The 19,808-nt window shown below is 41.9% G+C and overlaps 2 protein-coding genes across 7 annotated transcripts in view; one reads left to right on the top strand and one right to left on the bottom strand.

Moving 5' to 3' along the window:
• The window catches only part of Ctnna2 (catenin alpha 2), a 1,082,633-nt gene that overhangs the window by 340,260 nt on the left and 722,565 nt on the right, over positions 1–19,808 (bottom strand). The gene's annotated exons all lie outside the window — the stretch shown is intronic.
• The window catches only part of Lrrtm1 (leucine rich repeat transmembrane neuronal 1), a 15,829-nt gene continuing 12,192 nt past the window's right edge, over positions 16,172–19,808 (top strand). The window contains exons 1-2 of one of the 3 annotated variants that reach the window (XR_003836921.1): positions 16,172–16,979; positions 17,254–19,190. Coding sequence is in view for 1 of the 3 variants with exons in the window: in XM_021164220.2 (XP_021019879.1) it covers positions 17,313–18,881 (1,569 nt within the window). In the remaining 2 variants the exon portion in view is untranslated. Of the gene's footprint in view, positions 16,980–17,253; positions 19,254–19,808 lie in introns of those variants that run through there. The other 2 variants (XR_002378116.2, XM_021164220.2) reach the window with 2 other exon arrangements.

Raw genomic sequence — 19,808 nt, forward strand, 5'->3', positions numbered from 1 at the left:
ATTTTGTCTGTTACAGTTATTTGTAGATGTGGGCATGCTAGAGAACCTAACATGCTACACCAATGCCTCTAATTAGATTAGAGATCTATGTAGTCTAGCTCATTCAAAAAGCAACCTCTATAAGCATAAGATCATGTGAGTGAGTGTTGATCTTAGTGCATTCTGGTGGGGCTAATTGATTAAAACTGTTTCTTGGGTTATTCTTGCCTCTGGCATTATCACAGGAAAACAATCTCCCTAATGAGATGAATGGGGGAGACACAGTTTGGACTTAGATTCAAACAGATCTAAGTTCAGAGATACTGAACACAATTGAATATGAACAATATTTAAAAGAATAATCATTAATACTCCAATATTAGATAATGCTGTGTTTTCTTTTTTCTTTTTTCTTTTTAAAGAGACAACTAAAACTCGGCACAGTGGTTTTTGGCTTTAATCCCAGCATTCAGGAGGCAGAGACAGATGGATCTCTATGAGTTCAAGGCCAGCATGTTGTACCCAAAGTCTCAGTCCTGCCAAAGCTACATAGTGGAACCCTGTCTCAAAGCCAGAGAAGGATGGGCATTATTTAGGGCAATACATTCTATCTGTGATTTACTTAAAAACCTTCAAAACCTCTGTCGAAGACTGGCAGGATACACAGGTTTTTTTCCCACCACACATTCTAATATGGAGTAAGAAACAAGCCAAGATCTACTTTCCCATATCAAGGTCTTCTGTGGGAGATTCACTTGATCAATTGCTTCCCAAGGCAGTCAGCTGACTCTCCCATCCCAGAGAAGAACTGCCATGGTTTAGTCTAAGGATTACATTTCAGGGCTACCTAGCTCAGCCTGAAAAGTGGAAGAACCCAAGGCTTCTATCCAATTCAGATCCCTGCTTTGCAAATAGTGTAGTTTTCATCTCAAAGAAAGAAGGGCTTGGTGACTTATGAATATTTCTACTATTTTAGGAGCAGTCTTATAAAAATGACCACAAGAAGAAGTACCATGCCATAGAGGCAGTAGTAGCATCAGCTGCATAGTTCTATCATCTCATTGGTATTTTCTTAAAAGTTGTGAATCAAGGCAAGGATATCACTCCCATTTTGTAAATGAATAATAATAAAATCCCTTAGTCCTGATGGCTAACAGGTAAATCATTGAATTACTTAAAAAATATTAAATGGATTAAAAAAAATAACGCCCAGCATTAAAGCATTTGCAAGATGTCAGAATCAAAGTAAGTTTTTTCTTTATGACATTTTGATTATCACTTAGTAGTATGCAATTCCTCTCTTATCAGTTCTCATAATAGTTATTTGGAAAACACTGTGTCATTTCCTAACAGCAGGTCACAGGAAAAGACACACTTGCTGAAGGGCCCAAGTCATGAATTGTTAACGTCTTCCAACGAACATCAATTGGTTCTGATGGGGCTTTTGATGATGTCCCATTTTAACCTCTTGACACTGAGTCAGGTGGGTGGTAAATGCCACCAACTGTCCTTTATGAATCAGGAGTTCTTAGGGTAGCTAGGATGCTATGCCGGGTAGCATGAAATCCAAGTGAAAAGTAGAGTTAAGAAGTTAGAGACCCAGATACAAGGTGCACTCCAACTAGATCACCCAAGTCACATGGCATCACTCTTCTCTCTTCACTTACCTTTGCTTTTGAAAGAGCTAAGCCATCAAAGCAAGCATCACTTTGCTCTCAGTGTGGGTTGAATAATATCCTGAGCCATATATGTGCAACGTTCTGAAGCCTCTGTAATGTTCACAGGCACAAGAGAGATGCAGTATTCTCCATGTTATGTAAAGAAGCAATCTTGCTTATGTAGCCAGTTTGGCCATGTGCCACTCTCATAATTTCCAATTACTACATAGTTGTTTGAAACACTGCTAACAACAATGGCACTTCATAAACTGGTTGTTTTCACCAGTCCTTGTCAGGCAATTGTATTGAAAACAAGTAGTTGATTCCCAGTAAATAATGTTCAAATGGGTAAGAGACTCTTTGAATACAAATTATGTTGAAATTAAGTACAGTAGATGGATTTAAGTTCTTAGAATCAGTTTTCTATTTCTAAAGGGAGTACTTATCTATGTAGGGTAGTGACCCTCTGAACATAATCAGCTCTTGCAAAGGAATTCAAACCAGGTTGGGCTTTTGTTTGTGACACACAGCTTGATAAAAAAACGGGGGAGGGGGAACCCACTGACAGCAGCTCTGGGTGTAGAAATGAAGCTCCAGCATCCTATTTTGTTTTAACCTTCTGTTAAGTATTATTCAGTCAGTGGGAAGGAGAGATGCCCCAGTTTTTAAGAGTACTTGTGCCTCTTCTAGAGGACCTGAGTTTTGTCCTAGCACCTTTGCCAAGTGGCTCACAATTTTCTGTATCTTTAGCTCCAGAGGCTTCCTACACCTCTGGCCTTTGCCTAAAACTTCATTCACAAGCACATTCTCTCTCTCTCTCTCTCTCTCTCTCTCTCTCTCTCTCTCTCTCTCTCTCTATAGAGTTAGCAAGTTCCAGGACAGCCAGGACTATCTGAGAAATCAAACACACACACACACACACACACACACACACACACACACACACACGNTCTCTCTCTCTCTCTCTGTCTCTCTCTCTTACACATATTGAAGAACAATAAAATAGTTATTTTTTAAAATTATTTTTCAATAAAAAAATTCACCAAAAACCCTTTGGTAGACTCCTTCATGTTGCCTATCTAACATCAGGAACAACATTCCAAGAAATAGAGGGCTGATATGGCTGTAGTCAACATAGTTATGTAGTGTACCTATCTATGCTAAGGACTTGTCTTAAGGCCTGACTTCACATGAAAAGTCCATTTATGTTCTTTAACAGTTTTGTTTCAAAACCTCAAGGTTCTCACCTAAAACCTGGTGCAGGGTTATATCACAAAAAAATATTGCCAACATATAAATAGTTTTAAAAGATGCCACTGAAACAAGCCATCAACACTTGTGCACTGAGGATATGCTACACTCACCAGCACTAAATGATCAAATTCATAAATGCCAGAGGTAAAAGGGATATCAGGCGCCTTATCTACCTTCACTGTTGTATGCTGAAAGGAATTGCTAATAAGGCGTGGAGTCAGAATTTATTCATATGCACTGAGACTTTATGTTCACTGCACCCAAAGTACAGTTTGAGTGAGTGTGCTCTTGAGAAATTTCGTGACAAAATTTGAAGAGTGTGGGTGGGGTAGGAAAACATCTGGAGAGCAGTTTAAGAGAGGATTTGAGGGACGACTTAATTTGGAACAAATAATAGACAAACAGAATGTGAGATTAGTTCTGCCTTCTGGGGTTGTGATTACTGGCAAGGCTTCAAAGAGAAAGTACTATCCCAAGGATTTCATATCCTTTAGCACTTATCTTGTAGGGTAAGTTCCCAGTACATGGTTGTAGACTCAGCACATGCCATAATTTCAATGTGAAATGAATCCCCTAGGTTCTCGTGTTTGAACATTTGATCCCTTGTTGGTACCTGTATTTCAGAAGGCTGTGGAGCATTTAAGAGGTGGAGGCTTGCTGGACAAAATGGCTCACTAGAGGCATCCTTGAATTTTTATGGCACGGTTCCACTTCTGTTTGCTCTATGCTTCCCAATTACAAACACAATGTAACCAGCCACTTTCTGCTCCTGTGGCCATGTCTTTGCCTTGTTAGAATGTATTCTCTGAAACTGTAAGCCAAAATAAACCCTTCCTTGAATGCTTCTTACCAGGCATTTTATCACAAGGAGAAGGTAACATCTAAGACTACATGTGCATCTAGGTATAGGTGTCTTGGGTGGGAGGAGTGAATGGTCTGGAGTAAGCATGGCAGAAACACATGTTGAAGGATATAGATTTAATGGCAGTCAGAATCTGCAGGACAACATAGTATTTTGAGAAGATCAAAATAAGCATTATTTATTTAGAGACTGTTGAGAAAATAAGCCAATTGAAGCAAACACCACAGGATGTAGATGATAATGTATTTGAATGTTATTTTAACCAGGAAGATGATCATGACCTGTCCCCATACCCTTACTCAGCTTATGTTTAGATTGTACTGTAAAGTATGGAGAAAGCCTAAGGAACTTGTTAATCAATCCAGGCTCCCACACTCAAAATGAGGCTTCTGAATATGTGTGGTTGCTCTATTCTGTCCTGCCCTTGTCCATGTAAGCAGTCACAGGGGGCCGGCTGAGAGGAACAGGAAACTGGAAGGAAGTGTGAATTATCATCTCATGTTCATGCTTTCTAGGTCCATGCTAGATGAAGCACCCAGAACAGAAGACCTCCTCCCAGAATAGAAGATGGAAGAAGAAACAAATGAGGCTTTTATCAAGTCTCAAGAATAGTTGGTCTTCAGGTCTCCTAGGTACCTCTTAAAGGATGTAAGGAATGTGGAAAAATCATAGCATATTATCAATGTCAGCTAAGGGAAATGTCTTGGATGTTCAAAGCTGTGGTTTTCTTATAATGGGAACATGGTAGGTTCTCTGGCCTATAAACAGAATTAAGTCATTGAAAGTGCTCTGATTTACTCGCTGAAGCAGAGTGATCACTCCATAAAATATTTCTAAGGTGGTGATAAAATTGCTCATATGTGTGAAGGTTTATAAAGAAGGTGTAAGGGCTCCTTAAATAAGAATTCCTACCTTATTCACACCAACATTCTAGTCATTTCATATTCTCGAACATAGCTGTTGGGGCCTCAGAGTTGTGGACTATGCTATTCCCTAACTCAGCATTTCTAACATCTTGAAACTTTCCTTAGTGGCCTCTTACTCAACATTCCTGTTTAAACTCAAGTGACACCTCAGAGAGACTGTCCTAGTTTCCTTCCTGTTACTGTGATGAAGCATACTGACATCAAACAGCTTAGGTGAGAAAGAGGTTTATTTCAGGTTACAAGTTAGGTTACAGTTCATCGTAACTGGGGAAAGTGTGGGCAGTGACTTCAAATACTAGTTATGTCATGTAGACAGCTAAGAGCAGAGAGAGACGAATGGGAACCTGCTGGATTCCTTTCTTGCTTGTGCTCAGCTCCACTTCTCTACTCTTACATTTAAGTACTTCTTCCTATGGAATGGTGAACTGACTCTTTGCATGTCAACTAATTTATTTAAGACAACCCCCCCCATAGAAATACCCATAGGTTAATCCAATATAGACAACAACCCTTCATTGATACTCTTTTCTGGTGATTTTAGTTAGTGTGAAGTTGACAACTAAACTCAACCATAACAGACACCCTGCATAACTTTTCATAAACCAAATTTTATCTCTTCATTTCTCTCGTCTACACTGTTATATTTTAAATTTTCTGGTATCTACCAGCACCATGGTTGATGTTTGCATACCTGCATGTATGAAGTGCCATATATTGGTGGGTTGCAGTAGAATGCCTAAGTGAAAAATAGTTCCAATAGCATGAGTCAAGAAACACATGTTTCAAGATGAGGAAATCTCATGCAAACTTCACACGGAAGGACAACATTTACTTTATAGAAACACAATCTCTCTCTTTCTTCCACCTTTCCTTCTCACCTTCAGAGTAAAGAGAAACCAAGAAGGATGGATGTCTTTGTATGTTATATTCAGTTTCTTTCACTTAAGTGAAATCAAAACTTTGAGGAGAGAAAAAAAAAGCTCCATATATTTTAGATGTAACTTATATGTACAAAGCCAAGTGAAATGAACTTTTTTAAATCAACAACTTACTACATCGCTTCCTTACATCTGATGTGTAAAAAGGAAGAAATCCCTCCAAGTTACAGGACCTTTGTATTTCTTATAATATGTTTAGCTACTTGTAGAATTCTGTTGATCTTAATACTTGAACAAAATCCAGAAAGTTACTCAGGGGTATACACATGTTCTACAGGTGTTTAAACTATCAACTAAAGATTAGAGAGTCAATCTTTAAACAATCAGAAACTCAAGGTTTCATTAAGGAATAGTCTGGGCAGAAAAGAAATCATTTCAAGAATATCCTTCCGGATCTGACTGTGAAATTATTGCCTTAACATTTAAGTAGTGTTTTCAAGTCAAATGCAGTATACTTTAAAAAAATATTTATGTTCTTTTTAAAAAAAAATTTGAGTTTGTATTTTTATAGGCAAAGTACAACTTTGTAGAAAAATGTTATCTCCTTTCTTCCCAGCTACTCATGCTGTGAAGCAACCTGTTCCACTGTTAAGCCTGTGTTTGTTCTGTTTCCATTGTGCAGAAGGAAACAGTTTCCGCACCTTAAAAAAAAAATCAAAGATCTATTGCTCACCAGGACAGCATAGCAACTGCACGAAAGGAAATCTTGAAGGATAGCAAAAAAGCTACTGCGTTTCTAAAATCTTAGCATGCTTACTGAATGACCTGGGATCTTGTAAAAATGAAGATTTTCCTGGGTCCTTCTGTCTTGAATGCAGTCCAGGACTCAGCATTTAGAACACCCCATGAGTGACAAAAACAGTATTAGTTCTTGGTGCTTACAGATGATATACCATTGAAGACAAGAAATAAAAGTCACCTGACAGCATTTAGTATTTACAAGGGAAATGCCATCAAACCAGTGCAGTGATTTTTAGTCAACTGTAAATCTTCCAAGTCCCACCAACACAGGGAGCCTATTTCTCTATACCGTGAGGAAGGCTGCTTGGAAGGTGACCAGCTGCTTGGTGATGCATCTGGAAAAGAACATAAATGCAGAGAGATCTCTCCTGCTGTCCTCAGGAGCCTGAAGTCCTACAGGAATGTACCTGAGCTCACTTGCTGGAAAATGGGGCACCGTGGAAGAGAACAGAGTTACCCCATCTATGTCAATAAAAGGTAGCCCCAGATAACAACATGCCAACTACCATCCATCCCTGAGTGAAATCATCGTGGGTTTTCCTGTCTCTGGAAAACACTTGTGTACACAACAGAGCTGACCTCAGTGACCCAGCTCCATTAAAACATAACCTCAACTGTGCACAGAGATTAGAGCTAAACCAAATCACTATTGTTTTAAGGACGCCACATTGGGATGTTTTTCTTTGTTGTTTAAAGAAGCAGTATGATCCCTGTGCTTATGATTCCTTTTCCTTTTTGCCTTCAGTCTCTATCTTCTGTCTTACTCTTAAATAATGGAATTTGATATAAGCAATTATTGCAATGGCATTTTGATCCCTTTTTAAATGCCATAATTAAGTTGCTTTTTCTCCTATTTTACAACCTTGAAAACATGGACAACCTTGTTAAATAGTAGGACAGTTTCTCCTTCATAGAGGGAGTAATCTCAAATTTTCTTTTCAGTAAGCTTTAGATGTTTTCAATTCTTCTTGCCAACAGGATAAATATAGCACTTTCTTTTGAAGGACATGTCTAACCATTACCTTGTTTCATATTTGAGAAGGTGGTGTAAGGTCTACCTATAAAGGGACAATCTCAGGTGGGGAAGGCATATCAGTGACAAACACTCTTAGGGAAGAATTCACAGCACCATCCAGTCACTAACAGATTCCTTCATTGGCCAACACCATAGCTACATTTTTGTTTGTGCTGGCCTATCCAATTAGACATCTCTTACAGGGTTGCTGAGCCTTGACCATCTGGATTTTTTCCTAAACCTATCAAGCTGAAGTATATTTTTTCCTTTCATATTTTGTCCCATGAAATAAATATTTATACTCATAAAATAGTAAAATACTAAATCTAACCACCATTTAAAAAAAAAAAACATCCAGTGAAAGCAGCTAAAAGAGAGAAGGCTTTATTTTGGGGTCACTGTTTAAGACCCCTGTCTTCCCATCTCTATACTATTAACTAAATTGTAACTTGTGGTGTGTACCAGTCTTACTTAATCTTCCTTGTTGAAGCTTTATTTATATTCTTAGCATTACAATCCACAAGCACTTTGCAGGGAATCCCTCACCTGCATTTCCCTGTAAAACATATATCCAGATCTTAACCTTCTCACTTTTAGCCCTCATACTCTCCATGCCTTTCTTCAAGATACTGGCGCTTATTGAAATCATCTTAACATCTCAGAGGATAAATGTCACTTGACAGACCCTCATTTCCAATGCAGAACAATCATTGCTTCTGGCTTGCCCTGTCCAACTTCAATGCTAATTCATTCAAACCAATGTATTGCCTTATTGAAACAGATGGTGTGGCCTCCAACTGCCCTCTTTGCTTCCAGTAGCCTTTTCTTGTCCTTCATGTTCATGAACATCATCAGAATTGCATTTCTTGCACCTACATTTTGGAACTCGAATGTCAGGTGGAAAGTCTGCTTAACTAAGCTCTAAATCTCCCATCTAGTCTTTTGGCTCCTGACTCTCTTCACCTTATGTGCCTATGGGACTCACACTCAGTGCACCCCAGCAGAGACCACAGTTTTCTCTACTTATTCTACTAACTGGAGTTAATCATGTCCCCCTGCTGACTTAGGTAATCCATTTCTTCCCCCTTTTCCTTTCCCCCCCTTTTCTTCTTTCCACCTTTTCTCCTTTCTCTTTGTATCTCTGTATCTCTGTATCTCTGCCCCCCCTCTCTCTGTTTGTGTGTGTGTGTACATCTGTCTGTCTGTGTGTGTATGCTTGTGTGCTTTATGTTTGTTTCTCTGTGTGTGTATTTACACACATGTCAAATGTACCTGTATAGGTGAAGGACAACAGGTGTTGGATCCTGTTCTCTTTCCACCTTGCTTGTGATAAGGTTTCTTAACTGAGGCTGACTATGCTAGGTTAATTAGCCTATGAACTTGTAAAAAATTTCCTGTATCTGCCTCCCATCTCCCTGTAGGGACACATTGGGATTATAGATGCTTGTTTTACTATGGCTGACTTTTAAATGGATTATTGTGATCCAAACTCAGGTCATCAAGATTGAATGGGAAGGACATCCTTTACCCACAGATCCATATTCTTGGACACTCCTTTTCCTTAGAGTGTCTCTGCCTGGCCTGCTTCACCTAGATAGAGAGATCTCTCAAGCACAGCCATAGTTCATATCTCTGTTATTACATGGACCATGCAATTTTGATTGCACAGCTCAGCTCATGTTCAAGGAACACTGAAGGCAGGGGCCACATTTAACTTATTGTGTATTCTCAGCTGACCCTCCACTTAACCTAAAGCAGACTAACAAAAACAAATGGCAACATCAAAACTATTTTGATAAACAACTAAAAGGAATTCATGGTAGAAGATTAAGAAGTAGTTCCCAAGAATAGGGGTCAGTTTGAAGGAAGATATAAATTAATCTGAATGTGCTGGAATTTCACATAGAGCTCATGGAATGGATGGGGGCGGAGAAATCCATACAAAGTAGATCTGTGAAAGGAATCCATGCACATGGCATAAGCCAGTATGAATCCATCTGGAAATGGTTGGGCCTTCCTTATGTCTGGCTATCTTTCAATATAATATGATTAGTTTTCTATGGAATGTTGATTAGCTAAATAATCAAATCAGTTAATAAAGTCAACAAGAGTGAACCAGTAAGAATGCTAGCCTTTACTAAGGAAGATTCAGGAACATTACCAGTATTGTGTGGTAACCCATATTCCATGTATGTAGAGTTCCTCATATCTTATCTTTTATGTGTACAGGTAGAAGGTAGAGGATCTGAAAATCAGAAAAATAATAGGTTTGTCCCTGAGGAATTTCATTTTCTTACATCATCAATTTACGTGTGTGTGTGTGTGTGTGTGTGTGTGTGTGTGTGTGAGAGAGAGAGAGAGAGAGAGAGAGAGAGAGAGAGAGAGAGAGAGAGAGAGAGAGGTGGAGGGGAGATTACCTGTTCAGACATCATGGCAATCCCCTCTTAGCATATTTTAAGTATTACTGGATTAGTATGTTGTTGGTCAACAACATATTTATAAAAATACTTTGGCTGCCTTGTTAAGAAGGGACAGGGCAATCATAAGGAAAATCCAAACTTCTTTCGGCAGTGAAACTTCCTTTTCTTGGGTTGATTGAAAAACTGAGTGTCAGGACAGATAGTTCCCAGCAGACAAAAACACACAGGCAGAGTGTTTGGTCACTGTCCAGCTACATGGACAGGGGACCAAGGTGCATTTCAAGGTGCAGTTTTCAGGGATTTCCTAAGAAGCAGAGAAAGAGCTGTGGGGGGTGAAACACACACAACCTTCTCGAAGGGAGGTTTGGAGTATACTCTGAAGATGTTTCCAAAGGCCCTCACCCTTTGAACACCAATTCTCTTTCTAGAATAAAAGTGTGCAAGGTCTGTACATATGTCTTGCTTTATTACAGCACACTTCATTACAAACAGTAATGACCTAAGCATCGTACAAGAAACAAATTCAAAGACAATACATCCCCCAAACTCCATAGTTCATCTTTGAGTTGTTGATTTTAAACGTTTTCATTGTTGTTATCAATTATGCTTCTTTTAGCTTGTATTTTCTATTTTTTCTATAAACATCTCCATTAGGAATATACATGAGGCATAATAACTTTGGATGGTGCTCTAAGAAACTTACCAACATTAGCAAACTGTAGTAATGTCATACCTTTTTCTAGAAAGAGAGCTCTCAAGTTCCTCTGCCCATCCTTCCCTCATGTATCTCTGTTGTCCTGTTCTTTTTATGATTAGAGGGCAGTAGAGACAAGATAGAGTGCTGCCTCTTAGATCAGTATCCACAGAGTCAAAGTCTTATGTCAGATGTCAGAACACCATCATGGCTTAAAGATGAAAGGCAAAGATAAGGTAAGACCAGCCAAAGGCCCTGGCATTGCTCAGTGGATTCCCTAAACTGATTATAGAACCAAGCCTTACCAAAAAGCCTTCTCTCTGCTGGAACCTGTAATTGACATAGACCCTACACTTCTTGGTCTTAAAACCCAGCAGGACAGACAAAATGCAGTTGAGTCAGTTTGTCCTTTTTGACTAAACTCTATCACCAAGTTTGAATCACAATTTAACATTTCGTTCCCTCCCATTTCTCAGCTACGTAACTAAAGAGGTCTGGGTTTCCATTTATGGTTAGAACTGAACAGTTCTCTCATACACTGCTTCTCAAAAATTTTGTTTTGCTGGTTTTACTTTTGTTTGTTTGTTTTTTATTCCTCCTCTCCCCTCCTCTCCTTCTTATACTCCTTCCCCTCTTCTCCTGTCTTCTCCTCTTTGCATGACAGGGTTCTATGTATTGCATATCTCACATGGCCTTGAATTGGATTCATAGCCAAGGGTAACCTTGAAATCTCAATCTTTCCACCTTTACCACTACAGATTGGTACCACCACATCTAGTTTATGTGATTTGTGGGACAGAAGCTGGGTCTATATTCCCATACAGCAAGCAACTACCAATGGAGATACATCTTCAGATCTGCTTCTTATTTAATAAATTTATTGAATTATCTAGGTTTAATGTATAAATGCAGGGACTGAGAAAAGTCCCAAGACACTACATTTCTAACAAGCTCTGAGGTTGTTTGTTCCAGCTTATTGTATGGAGTCACAAAGTTTTAACATGCATGATCTAACTAAACTCTTCCAAGTATCCTTTCAGGTAGTCATACTTTGACCTATTTGACAGACAACAGGAATTGCATGTGTAGAGTCACACTGAGAAAAAATTAATTTGGGCATGGGGGCTCATGGCTATAATAACAGTACTAGGAAGGTATAACAGGTCTTAAGTTTTAGGCCATCCTGGGCTTCAAAGAGAGTTCAAGTTCAGCATAGCTACGTGTGGAAATCTTGTCTCAAAAACAGAACATGAAAACCAATAACAACTACAACAAAAACCAAATGACAAAACAAGCAACAGAAATAGCAAAGCAGGAATCCTAATTTAGCCATTTTTTTAGTCTTGATTTCAAGATGTTTAACCAATCCTTTTAGTTCTAAAATAGTTATGTTAGAAATGATTGCCACACTCATATAGAATGGATAGGACACAAAAATTAGTAAAAGTAAACAATTAATAGAGTGGATAAAAATGAGGGGCCATTTCATATTGGATAGGGTAGAATGGAGGTTAGTTAAGCAATCCTAGCTCTTTGATCTTCATGTTGAAGGTTAGAATAAAAGTCACCCCCAGACAGACAAAGCATAAAAGATTCACCTAATATGCCAAGGCCAAGTGCATAAGTCATCACAGAAAGGATCCATAAGTAGGCCCAAGAGGAAAAGATACTCATATTTAGTTAGTTTACCACCACTATTCGGTTCCTTCACTGAACACAACAGGGACTTCTTACTATTACTTGCATTGGTGCCTTCTTTCAAGAGGGACATGCAGTTTGATCAGAAGGGAACTTCCCCTTGCTAATTTGTTTCCACTAACTAGGCCTCCTGAGTGAAGTCTGAGGGTCCTCACCCCTGGGCTCCACTGGCATCTGTGGTGGCACTCCACATAAAGTGCCATCTGTGTGGTGTGTGTCCAGAGGAACAAAGAGGTTAATTCTCTTCTTTTGCAACTGTGACTCCCATCCTCCCCCAGTTCCTCTAAGTGTTTCCTTTTAAAGAAAAGCCATGGTTCACTGCTACTGAAAATTAAAGACAACAGCATAAAGATCAAGGTCCAGGCTGGTACCAGCAATGACAGAACATTAAAATCGTTACTTGAATTTCTCTTTCCTTGAAAACTGACAAAGACTATTGAAGGAAAGGCAACTATAACACAGGTTGATTTCATAAATGTGTGTGTGTCTATGTGTGTGTGTGTGTATGTGTGTGTGTGTTCACCAACACTGGTATATAGACAGGCTGAGGGTGGATACTGAGATACCATCCACCGTCACATCTGTTCTTTGCCTTATTCTTTGAAACAGGGTATCCCATTGAACCTTACTGTTTAATCTAGACTCCCAGAGCAGGAAGCCTTCTGGATCCTCGTGTCTCCAGTTTCAGTGATAGGATTATAGTACAGATGACCACATATTGCCATTACATGGGTGCTGGGGATCTGAATTCAGGTCTTCAAGCTTGCCTCCATGCACTTCACCCACTCTCCAGCCCCATTTCAGAATCTTTCTAGTTGGATCTCTTCATTCATTGGTTCGTTTGGCTGAAGTGGACAAATTGGAGGTGACCTTCAGTTTTGATGGAGTGAGTGGCAGTGATGATTATATGACTTCCTCCATCCTCCATCACATGGAGTACCAAGGAAACAGGAAAATGGTTTTTTTTGTTTTTTTTTTTTTTTTTTTTTTTTTTTTTTGGTAAAGTTTGCTTTAAAAGGTCAAAGAGAGAAGGAATAACCAACAGGCTCATCCTTCTTCTACAGACTATATACTTTTAGCTTCTCTAACTGCACTAGGTTCCCTCCCTTCTACATCTCTTCAGTAACAGATTTGCTTTGGCAAGCAGAATTTTACCCTGTACACCCTAGACTTCCTTCTGATTTGCTGAAATCATGCTTTCAATATTTATCTTTTCTGACTCCAAACTAGTGGGCCAGGCCTCCACTCTTAACCTCATGTTAGCTTGCTGTTTTCACATGGTACCATAATGAATATCCAGCTTCTAGAATTGAGGGCATAATTACATTAATAGGATAGACTCAATCTCCTACCCTAAACAAACATGCTGACTATCAACAGGGGTCTCAAGACACACAGGACACTGCTCTTCAGCTGTCCAACACTGAAGAAGACGTGGAGAAACATAAATCTGTCATTACCCCCGAAGAAAACTTGATGAAGAACGTGGTGGCCACTTTACTGCTTGATAAATGAAGCTTTCTCTCAAGACAAGCTGATCGAAAAGGCAAGAAAATAACTGAAGGTTATATTTCTTGTAATATACTTATATTTCTCTCCTATTTCAATATCGTGGGCCCTTAGGAACATGGAATGAAAATTTGTGGAAAAAAAAAACAGCCATATCAACTTGCTGCGGTGACTCAAAAGTTGTCGTTTCTCAACTCAACTTTGCTGAAACACTTGATTCATGTTGTTCTTATTTAACCTAATTTGCATTGATTTAATCAGTGCTGGTATGCTTTAAATACATAATAAATTGGAATTCTGCAACTCAGAAGACTTAGAATAGCTAAATTTCAATAAAGCTCATTTCAATCTGTTAATGTATACAGCTCTGCCAAAAGATTTAAGAGGATAGAAAAGATGCAACTTGCCACATTAGAGGTGAGAAGGGCTTAAAGATACCATGCAGACAAAATGATTTGCAGGATAACAACATGAATGTGTATATATATATATATATATATATATATATATATATATATGGTCATAATTACAGCCTAGGAGCATCGTCTATACTTTGAGTGGCATACTTAGAAGAAAACTCACATATAAATGCAGGACATTTAATTTTATTCTCTTTCTTTTGTGCCAACACTCAACTCTTCTCTGCCTCTCTGTACCAGCTCTACAAATCAAGTGACATCCAAAGTAGGACCTCTTCTTGCCCATTTGGCAGCCTCTCTCATCCTTCTGCCAAGCTGCATGCATTATAAGGATTTTCTTCCTAGCAGCCATGGGGATTGGGTGCCTTATGCTCAAAGTACTTGCTGAATGGCTGGCCACTGTTTACCCCTGCCTAAGCCTGCCCAGCCTTGCTCCTCCAACCCTTTAGAGTTTATGGCTCAATCAGTAGGCATGCTGTCAGGAATAATTGTTTTGGCAAGGGGTAAAACCACTTGATGATGAAATTGTTTCTCTGTCTGTTAAAGTGTTCTGCAGCAACGCAGAAGTGCCAAGTGCCCAGTCCAGAGCTAGGTTGGAGGCAGGGTGAGGACAGCTGACCATCCAGAGTTGCACAGAAAGAACACAGATCTGAGGAGGAACAACAAAGATCTATCTGTGACAGTAAGTTGTATGACCTTGAATAATCCCCAGATGTCTCTGGCCTCAGTTTCGTCATGTGCAAAAATGAAGAAGGTTGATTTTCTCATGTCTCTTGTAACTCCTAAGACAGCATGTGATGTCTAGGACATTTCAGATTTGTGTTCTTTTCAATTAAATGATGCATCTTGGAGATGAATAACCAAGGCAGAGGCTCAGAGGAATACACAATGGGATGATTCATAGGACTTTTCCTGAAAAGTGTTACCTGTCTTTGGTGACCTTAATTCTACGGATTTGTCTTTTCAACTTTGTTGCTAAGGGCCAGTTTAGTGGCTCAACCAATCTCAACCTGTGGGATCTTCCAGCTCACCATCATTCCTAGGAACATAGTAGTGATAGCACCCATTTACTTGGAGTTTATTAGAAGCAGAAATGATGCAGATGTGAGGACAGTAGTCCACTTCGACCCATGTCTCCTCCTGACACTGGCTTACTTGGCCATCTTTGAAGATTTTAATTTCTTCTTCTTTTTTAAAACAGATGGCCAATTGGTCTGTTGCAATAGGGTAGAACTGGTTGTGACCAGAGGGGTATTTATTCATTATATGGACTACTATCTATAAAGGATTGAAGGTAGAAAATCCAGTCGGGGCTTTTCCTGGTATTCAAAGAAAAGTAACATTACTGCACAGTAGCACAACTGAATCAAGGATGAGTGGATGAGATAAAGGCTTCCTTTTCCTTTAAAATACCTCTTCTCTACACATTTTCTAGTGCATTCTCCAGGGGTTAGATGTAATTACCATGAACAGCACATGTCAGTGGTAGGCTCTCCCATGTCATGCAACAGCATCTTTATCCTTGAAAGCAGTGTGCTCCATGTAGAGGGTGTAGACTGGGTGAGCCCCAGGAGGAGCTTCAGCAGTCTCTGAGTACACAGACTGAATGTGCCTTACTGCAGCTCTCTCACACCAGCCGGACTCAGATGGCTTTTTCAACAGAGTGGGCTTGCAAAGCATTTCAGCAACCCCCAAAAATGGCCAGCTCCATGTAGAAGGGTAGTTACTGTAAGTGTTGGCAAAAGAGAGGAGAGGAGAGGGTAGGAGAGGTGAGGGGAGTGGAGGAGAGGGGATGGGAGGGGAGGGAGAGGAGAGGAGAGGAGAGGAGAGGAGAGGAGAGGAGAGGAGAGGAGATTGAGACTGTCAGAACCAAACCCCAAATCCCTGCCTTCTTGTGTCTCCTCTCAAGTTGTTTTTGGAAAGCAAAGAAACAAATGTTGATTGCTCTACAGAGTCCTACGTTTCTGTTACACGTAGGCAGTTTAACAGAGGGGGATATATCCCCAAAGAAAGGTTGGCGGTGCGGGGGGGGGGGCGAATATATTAGTCCCTCATTTAGATATATCTTGTCATTGATGATGTTTCTTACCCCACCCCCTCTTCTTTTTTTTTCCGCCCGCAAATAGATACAAGAAAAAAAAAAAGCTGAGAGTGTTTTTCATTTCATCAAAGAACATATATTACTTTAGCGGCTCGGTTTAAAAAAAAAAATGTTGGTTTTCTGCCCACCCCTTTTCAATCTGCCGGTGTTGGAGGTGCTCTGAGAAGACGCACAATCGCGAGCAGCTTACGACACTCAGTGAGCAGTCGGTGCCGGTGCAGGCTCGCGCACACTCCTCGGAGGAGGGAAGGAGCCGGGCGCTGCTCTGCGCTCCGCAAGGCATGAGCCAGCCAGGTTTCCGCAGCTGCCCGGGACACGAATGGCAGGCGTTCTCCAACCTGGACTCCAAGGTGGCTTCGATTCGCGTTGGTCATTGCCGATGACATTCTCCAGACTGTCAAATCCTGGGGAGTCTCGAGCCCCGAGTTTGGAGTTGATCTTTTACCTCAACCCCCCAACCACGTCACAGTCTCAACTGCAGAGGAAAAAAAAGGGGGACCGAGGCAGGAAGGCGAGAAGCCCGGGCTCCCGGCACGTAGTTGGGAAACTTGCGGGTCCTAGAAGTCGCCTCCCCGCCTCGCCGACCGCCCCTGCAGCCCCGGAGCGCAGCAGCAAAGTGAGACATTGTGCGTCTGCCAGATCCTCGGGCCGCGGAGCAGGGCTGCCTCGGGAAACACAGAGGGGTCTTCTCTCGCCCTGCATATAATTAGCCTACACACAAAGGGAGCAGCTGAATGGAGGTTGTCACTCGCTGGAAAAGGGTGGGTAAGACACTTTTTTAATTAAATTCTTTCCAGAAGAAAAAAATTTTTTCTCCCTTTGCTGCCGCATCTAACATGGACTGCATTACCCCGGCTTTGATCTTTCCGTGGCTGTGAACTTTGTATGCCGCCCGGCTTTCTGCATGCTTAGAGGTGAACGTGTGGCTCTAGGGAGGGGGGTTCCTTCTGCATTTTTCTATATTGATTTGATTTTTTTTTGTCCCTTTCTTCCCCCCTCCCCCTCCCTCTCCTCTCCCTCGGAATAAAATATGCTATAGATTTCTGACCCAGCGCTTCCAATGGACATTCTCCAGTCTCTCTGGAAAGATTCTCGCTAATGGATTTCCTGCTACTCGGCCTCTGTCTACACTGGCTGCTGAGGAGGCCCTCGGGGGTGGTCTTGTGTCTGCTGGGGGCCTGCTTTCAGATGCTGCCCGCCGCCCCCAGCGGATGCCCGGGGCAGTGTCGGTGCGAGGGGCGGCTGCTGTACTGCGAGGCGCTCAACCTAACCGAGGCGCCCCACAACCTGTCCGGCCTGCTGGGCTTGTCTTTGCGCTACAACAGCCTCTCGGAGCTGCGCGCCGGCCAGTTCACAGGGTTAATGCAGCTCACGTGGCTGTATTTGGATCACAATCACATCTGCTCGGTGCAGGGGGACGCCTTTCAGAAACTGCGCCGAGTTAAGGAACTCACGCTGAGTTCCAACCAGATCACTGAACTGGCCAACACCACCTTCCGGCCCATGCCCAACCTGCGCAGCGTGGACCTGTCCTATAACAAGCTGCAGGCGCTAGCTCCGGATCTCTTCCACGGGCTGCGGAAGCTCACCACCCTGCACATGCGGGCCAATGCCATCCAATTCGTGCCGGTGCGCATCTTTCAGGACTGCCGCAGCCTCAAGTTTCTCGACATTGGATACAATCAGCTCAAGAGTCTGGCGCGCAACTCTTTCGCCGGCTTGTTCAAGCTCACAGAGCTACACCTGGAGCATAACGACTTGATCAAGGTGAACTTCGCCCATTTCCCGCGCCTCATCTCTCTGCACTCACTCTGCCTGAGGCGGAATAAGGTTGCCATTGTGGTCAGCTCTCTCGACTGGGTTTGGAATTTGGAGAAAATGGACTTGTCTGGGAACGAGATCGAATACATGGAGCCCCATGTGTTCGAGACCGTTCCCTACCTGCAGACCCTGCAGCTGGACTCCAACCGCCTCACCTACATTGAGCCCCGTATCCTCAACTCCTGGAAGTCCCTTACGAGCATCACTCTGGCCGGGAACCTGTGGGACTGCGGGCGCAACGTGTGTGCTCTAGCTTCCTGGCTCAGCAACTTCCAGGGACGTTACGATGCTAACTTGCAGTGCGCCAGCCCAGAGTACGCACAGGGCGAGGACGTCTTGGATGCAGTGTATGCTTTCCACCTGTGTGAGGATGGGGCCGAGCCTACCAGCGGCCACCTCCTGTCGGTGGCCGTCACTAACCGCAGTGACCTAACGCCCCCAGAGAGCTCAGCCACGACTCTGGTGGACGGTGGGGAGGGGCACGATGGCACGCTTGAGCCCATCACTGTGGCTCTACCCGGCGGCGAGCACGCAGAGAACGCTGTGCAAATCCACAAAGTGGTCACTGGCACGATGGCCCTCATCTTCTCTTTCCTCATCGTGGTCCTCGTACTCTACGTATCCTGGAAGTGTTTCCCAGCCAGCCTCAGGCAGCTCAGACAGTGCTTTGTCACGCAGCGCAGGAAGCAGAAGCAGAAACAGACCATGCATCAGATGGCTGCTATGTCTGCCCAGGAATACTATGTTGATTACAAACCCAACCACATCGAGGGGGCCCTGGTTATCATCAACGAGTACGGTTCGTGTACCTGTCACCAGCAGCCTGCGAGGGAATGCGAGGTGTGATTGTCCCAGAGGCTCCCAACCCATGCGCTACCAAATACGCCTGGGCAGCCGGGCGGGCCAGCGGACACCAGGACTGGTCTCCTCTGCGCTCTGATTTGTTGACTGAAACTGTAAGGGGATCTCTCCCAGAGACTTGACATTTTAGCTTTATGTGTCTTAAAAAACAAACAAACAAAATCCCGAAATAAAACACAACAAAAAACCCCACCCCATAATCTTCAGGACAGTCTGTCTTAAATTTCATATGAGAACTTCTTCCTCCCTTTGAAGATCTGTCCATATTCAGGAATCTGAGAGTGTTAAAAAAAGGTACCAATCATTGATTTTTCTTTTGTAAACTAAAACGTTTAAAATAAAATAGCATTTACAGTTTCTACAGACTGGTGGAACTTAAATGAACCTGTCTTACTGTAGAAGCCGGGTTGGAGTTCCTTTGGAATGTACGTGGGATTGGAATGAGGGGTTGTGGCAGGTGGGGAAAAAAAAACAAAAATGATGGAAGCAAAATCATCAGGTTCTATTTGAAATGATGAGAAGGGCAAAGGAAGGAAGATTATAGATGTAATTGCATCTTCATGAGTAAGGTTCAAGTCACTAAGACCCTTTATAGTATAGTCTGAGGAGTGGGCTAGTTTAAAGTGACAGGTGAGGGAAAACTGGAGCATCATTTCTTGGCCTCTAAGGCAGAGATCAGCGATCTTGGCAAGATCACTGCAAATGGGTTTTTAAAGGCAATGCTTCCCAGTTTGAAAGGGTTTTCTCTCTTTCAAATCAGCTCAGGATTTCCCCATCGAATTCCACTTGATATTTGGTCTTAATACGCCCATGTACTTTACTCAGAGGTAGTAATGATCTCTGCCCTTTATCATTCCCTCCCATGTTAACGAGAGAGAGAGAGAGAGAGAGAGAGAGAGAGAGAGAGAGAGA

The sequence above is a fragment of the Mus caroli genome, chromosome 6 (assembly GCF_900094665.2).
Source record: "Mus caroli chromosome 6, CAROLI_EIJ_v1.1, whole genome shotgun sequence".
NCBI classification, from domain to species: domain Eukaryota; kingdom Metazoa; phylum Chordata; class Mammalia; order Rodentia; family Muridae; genus Mus; species Mus caroli.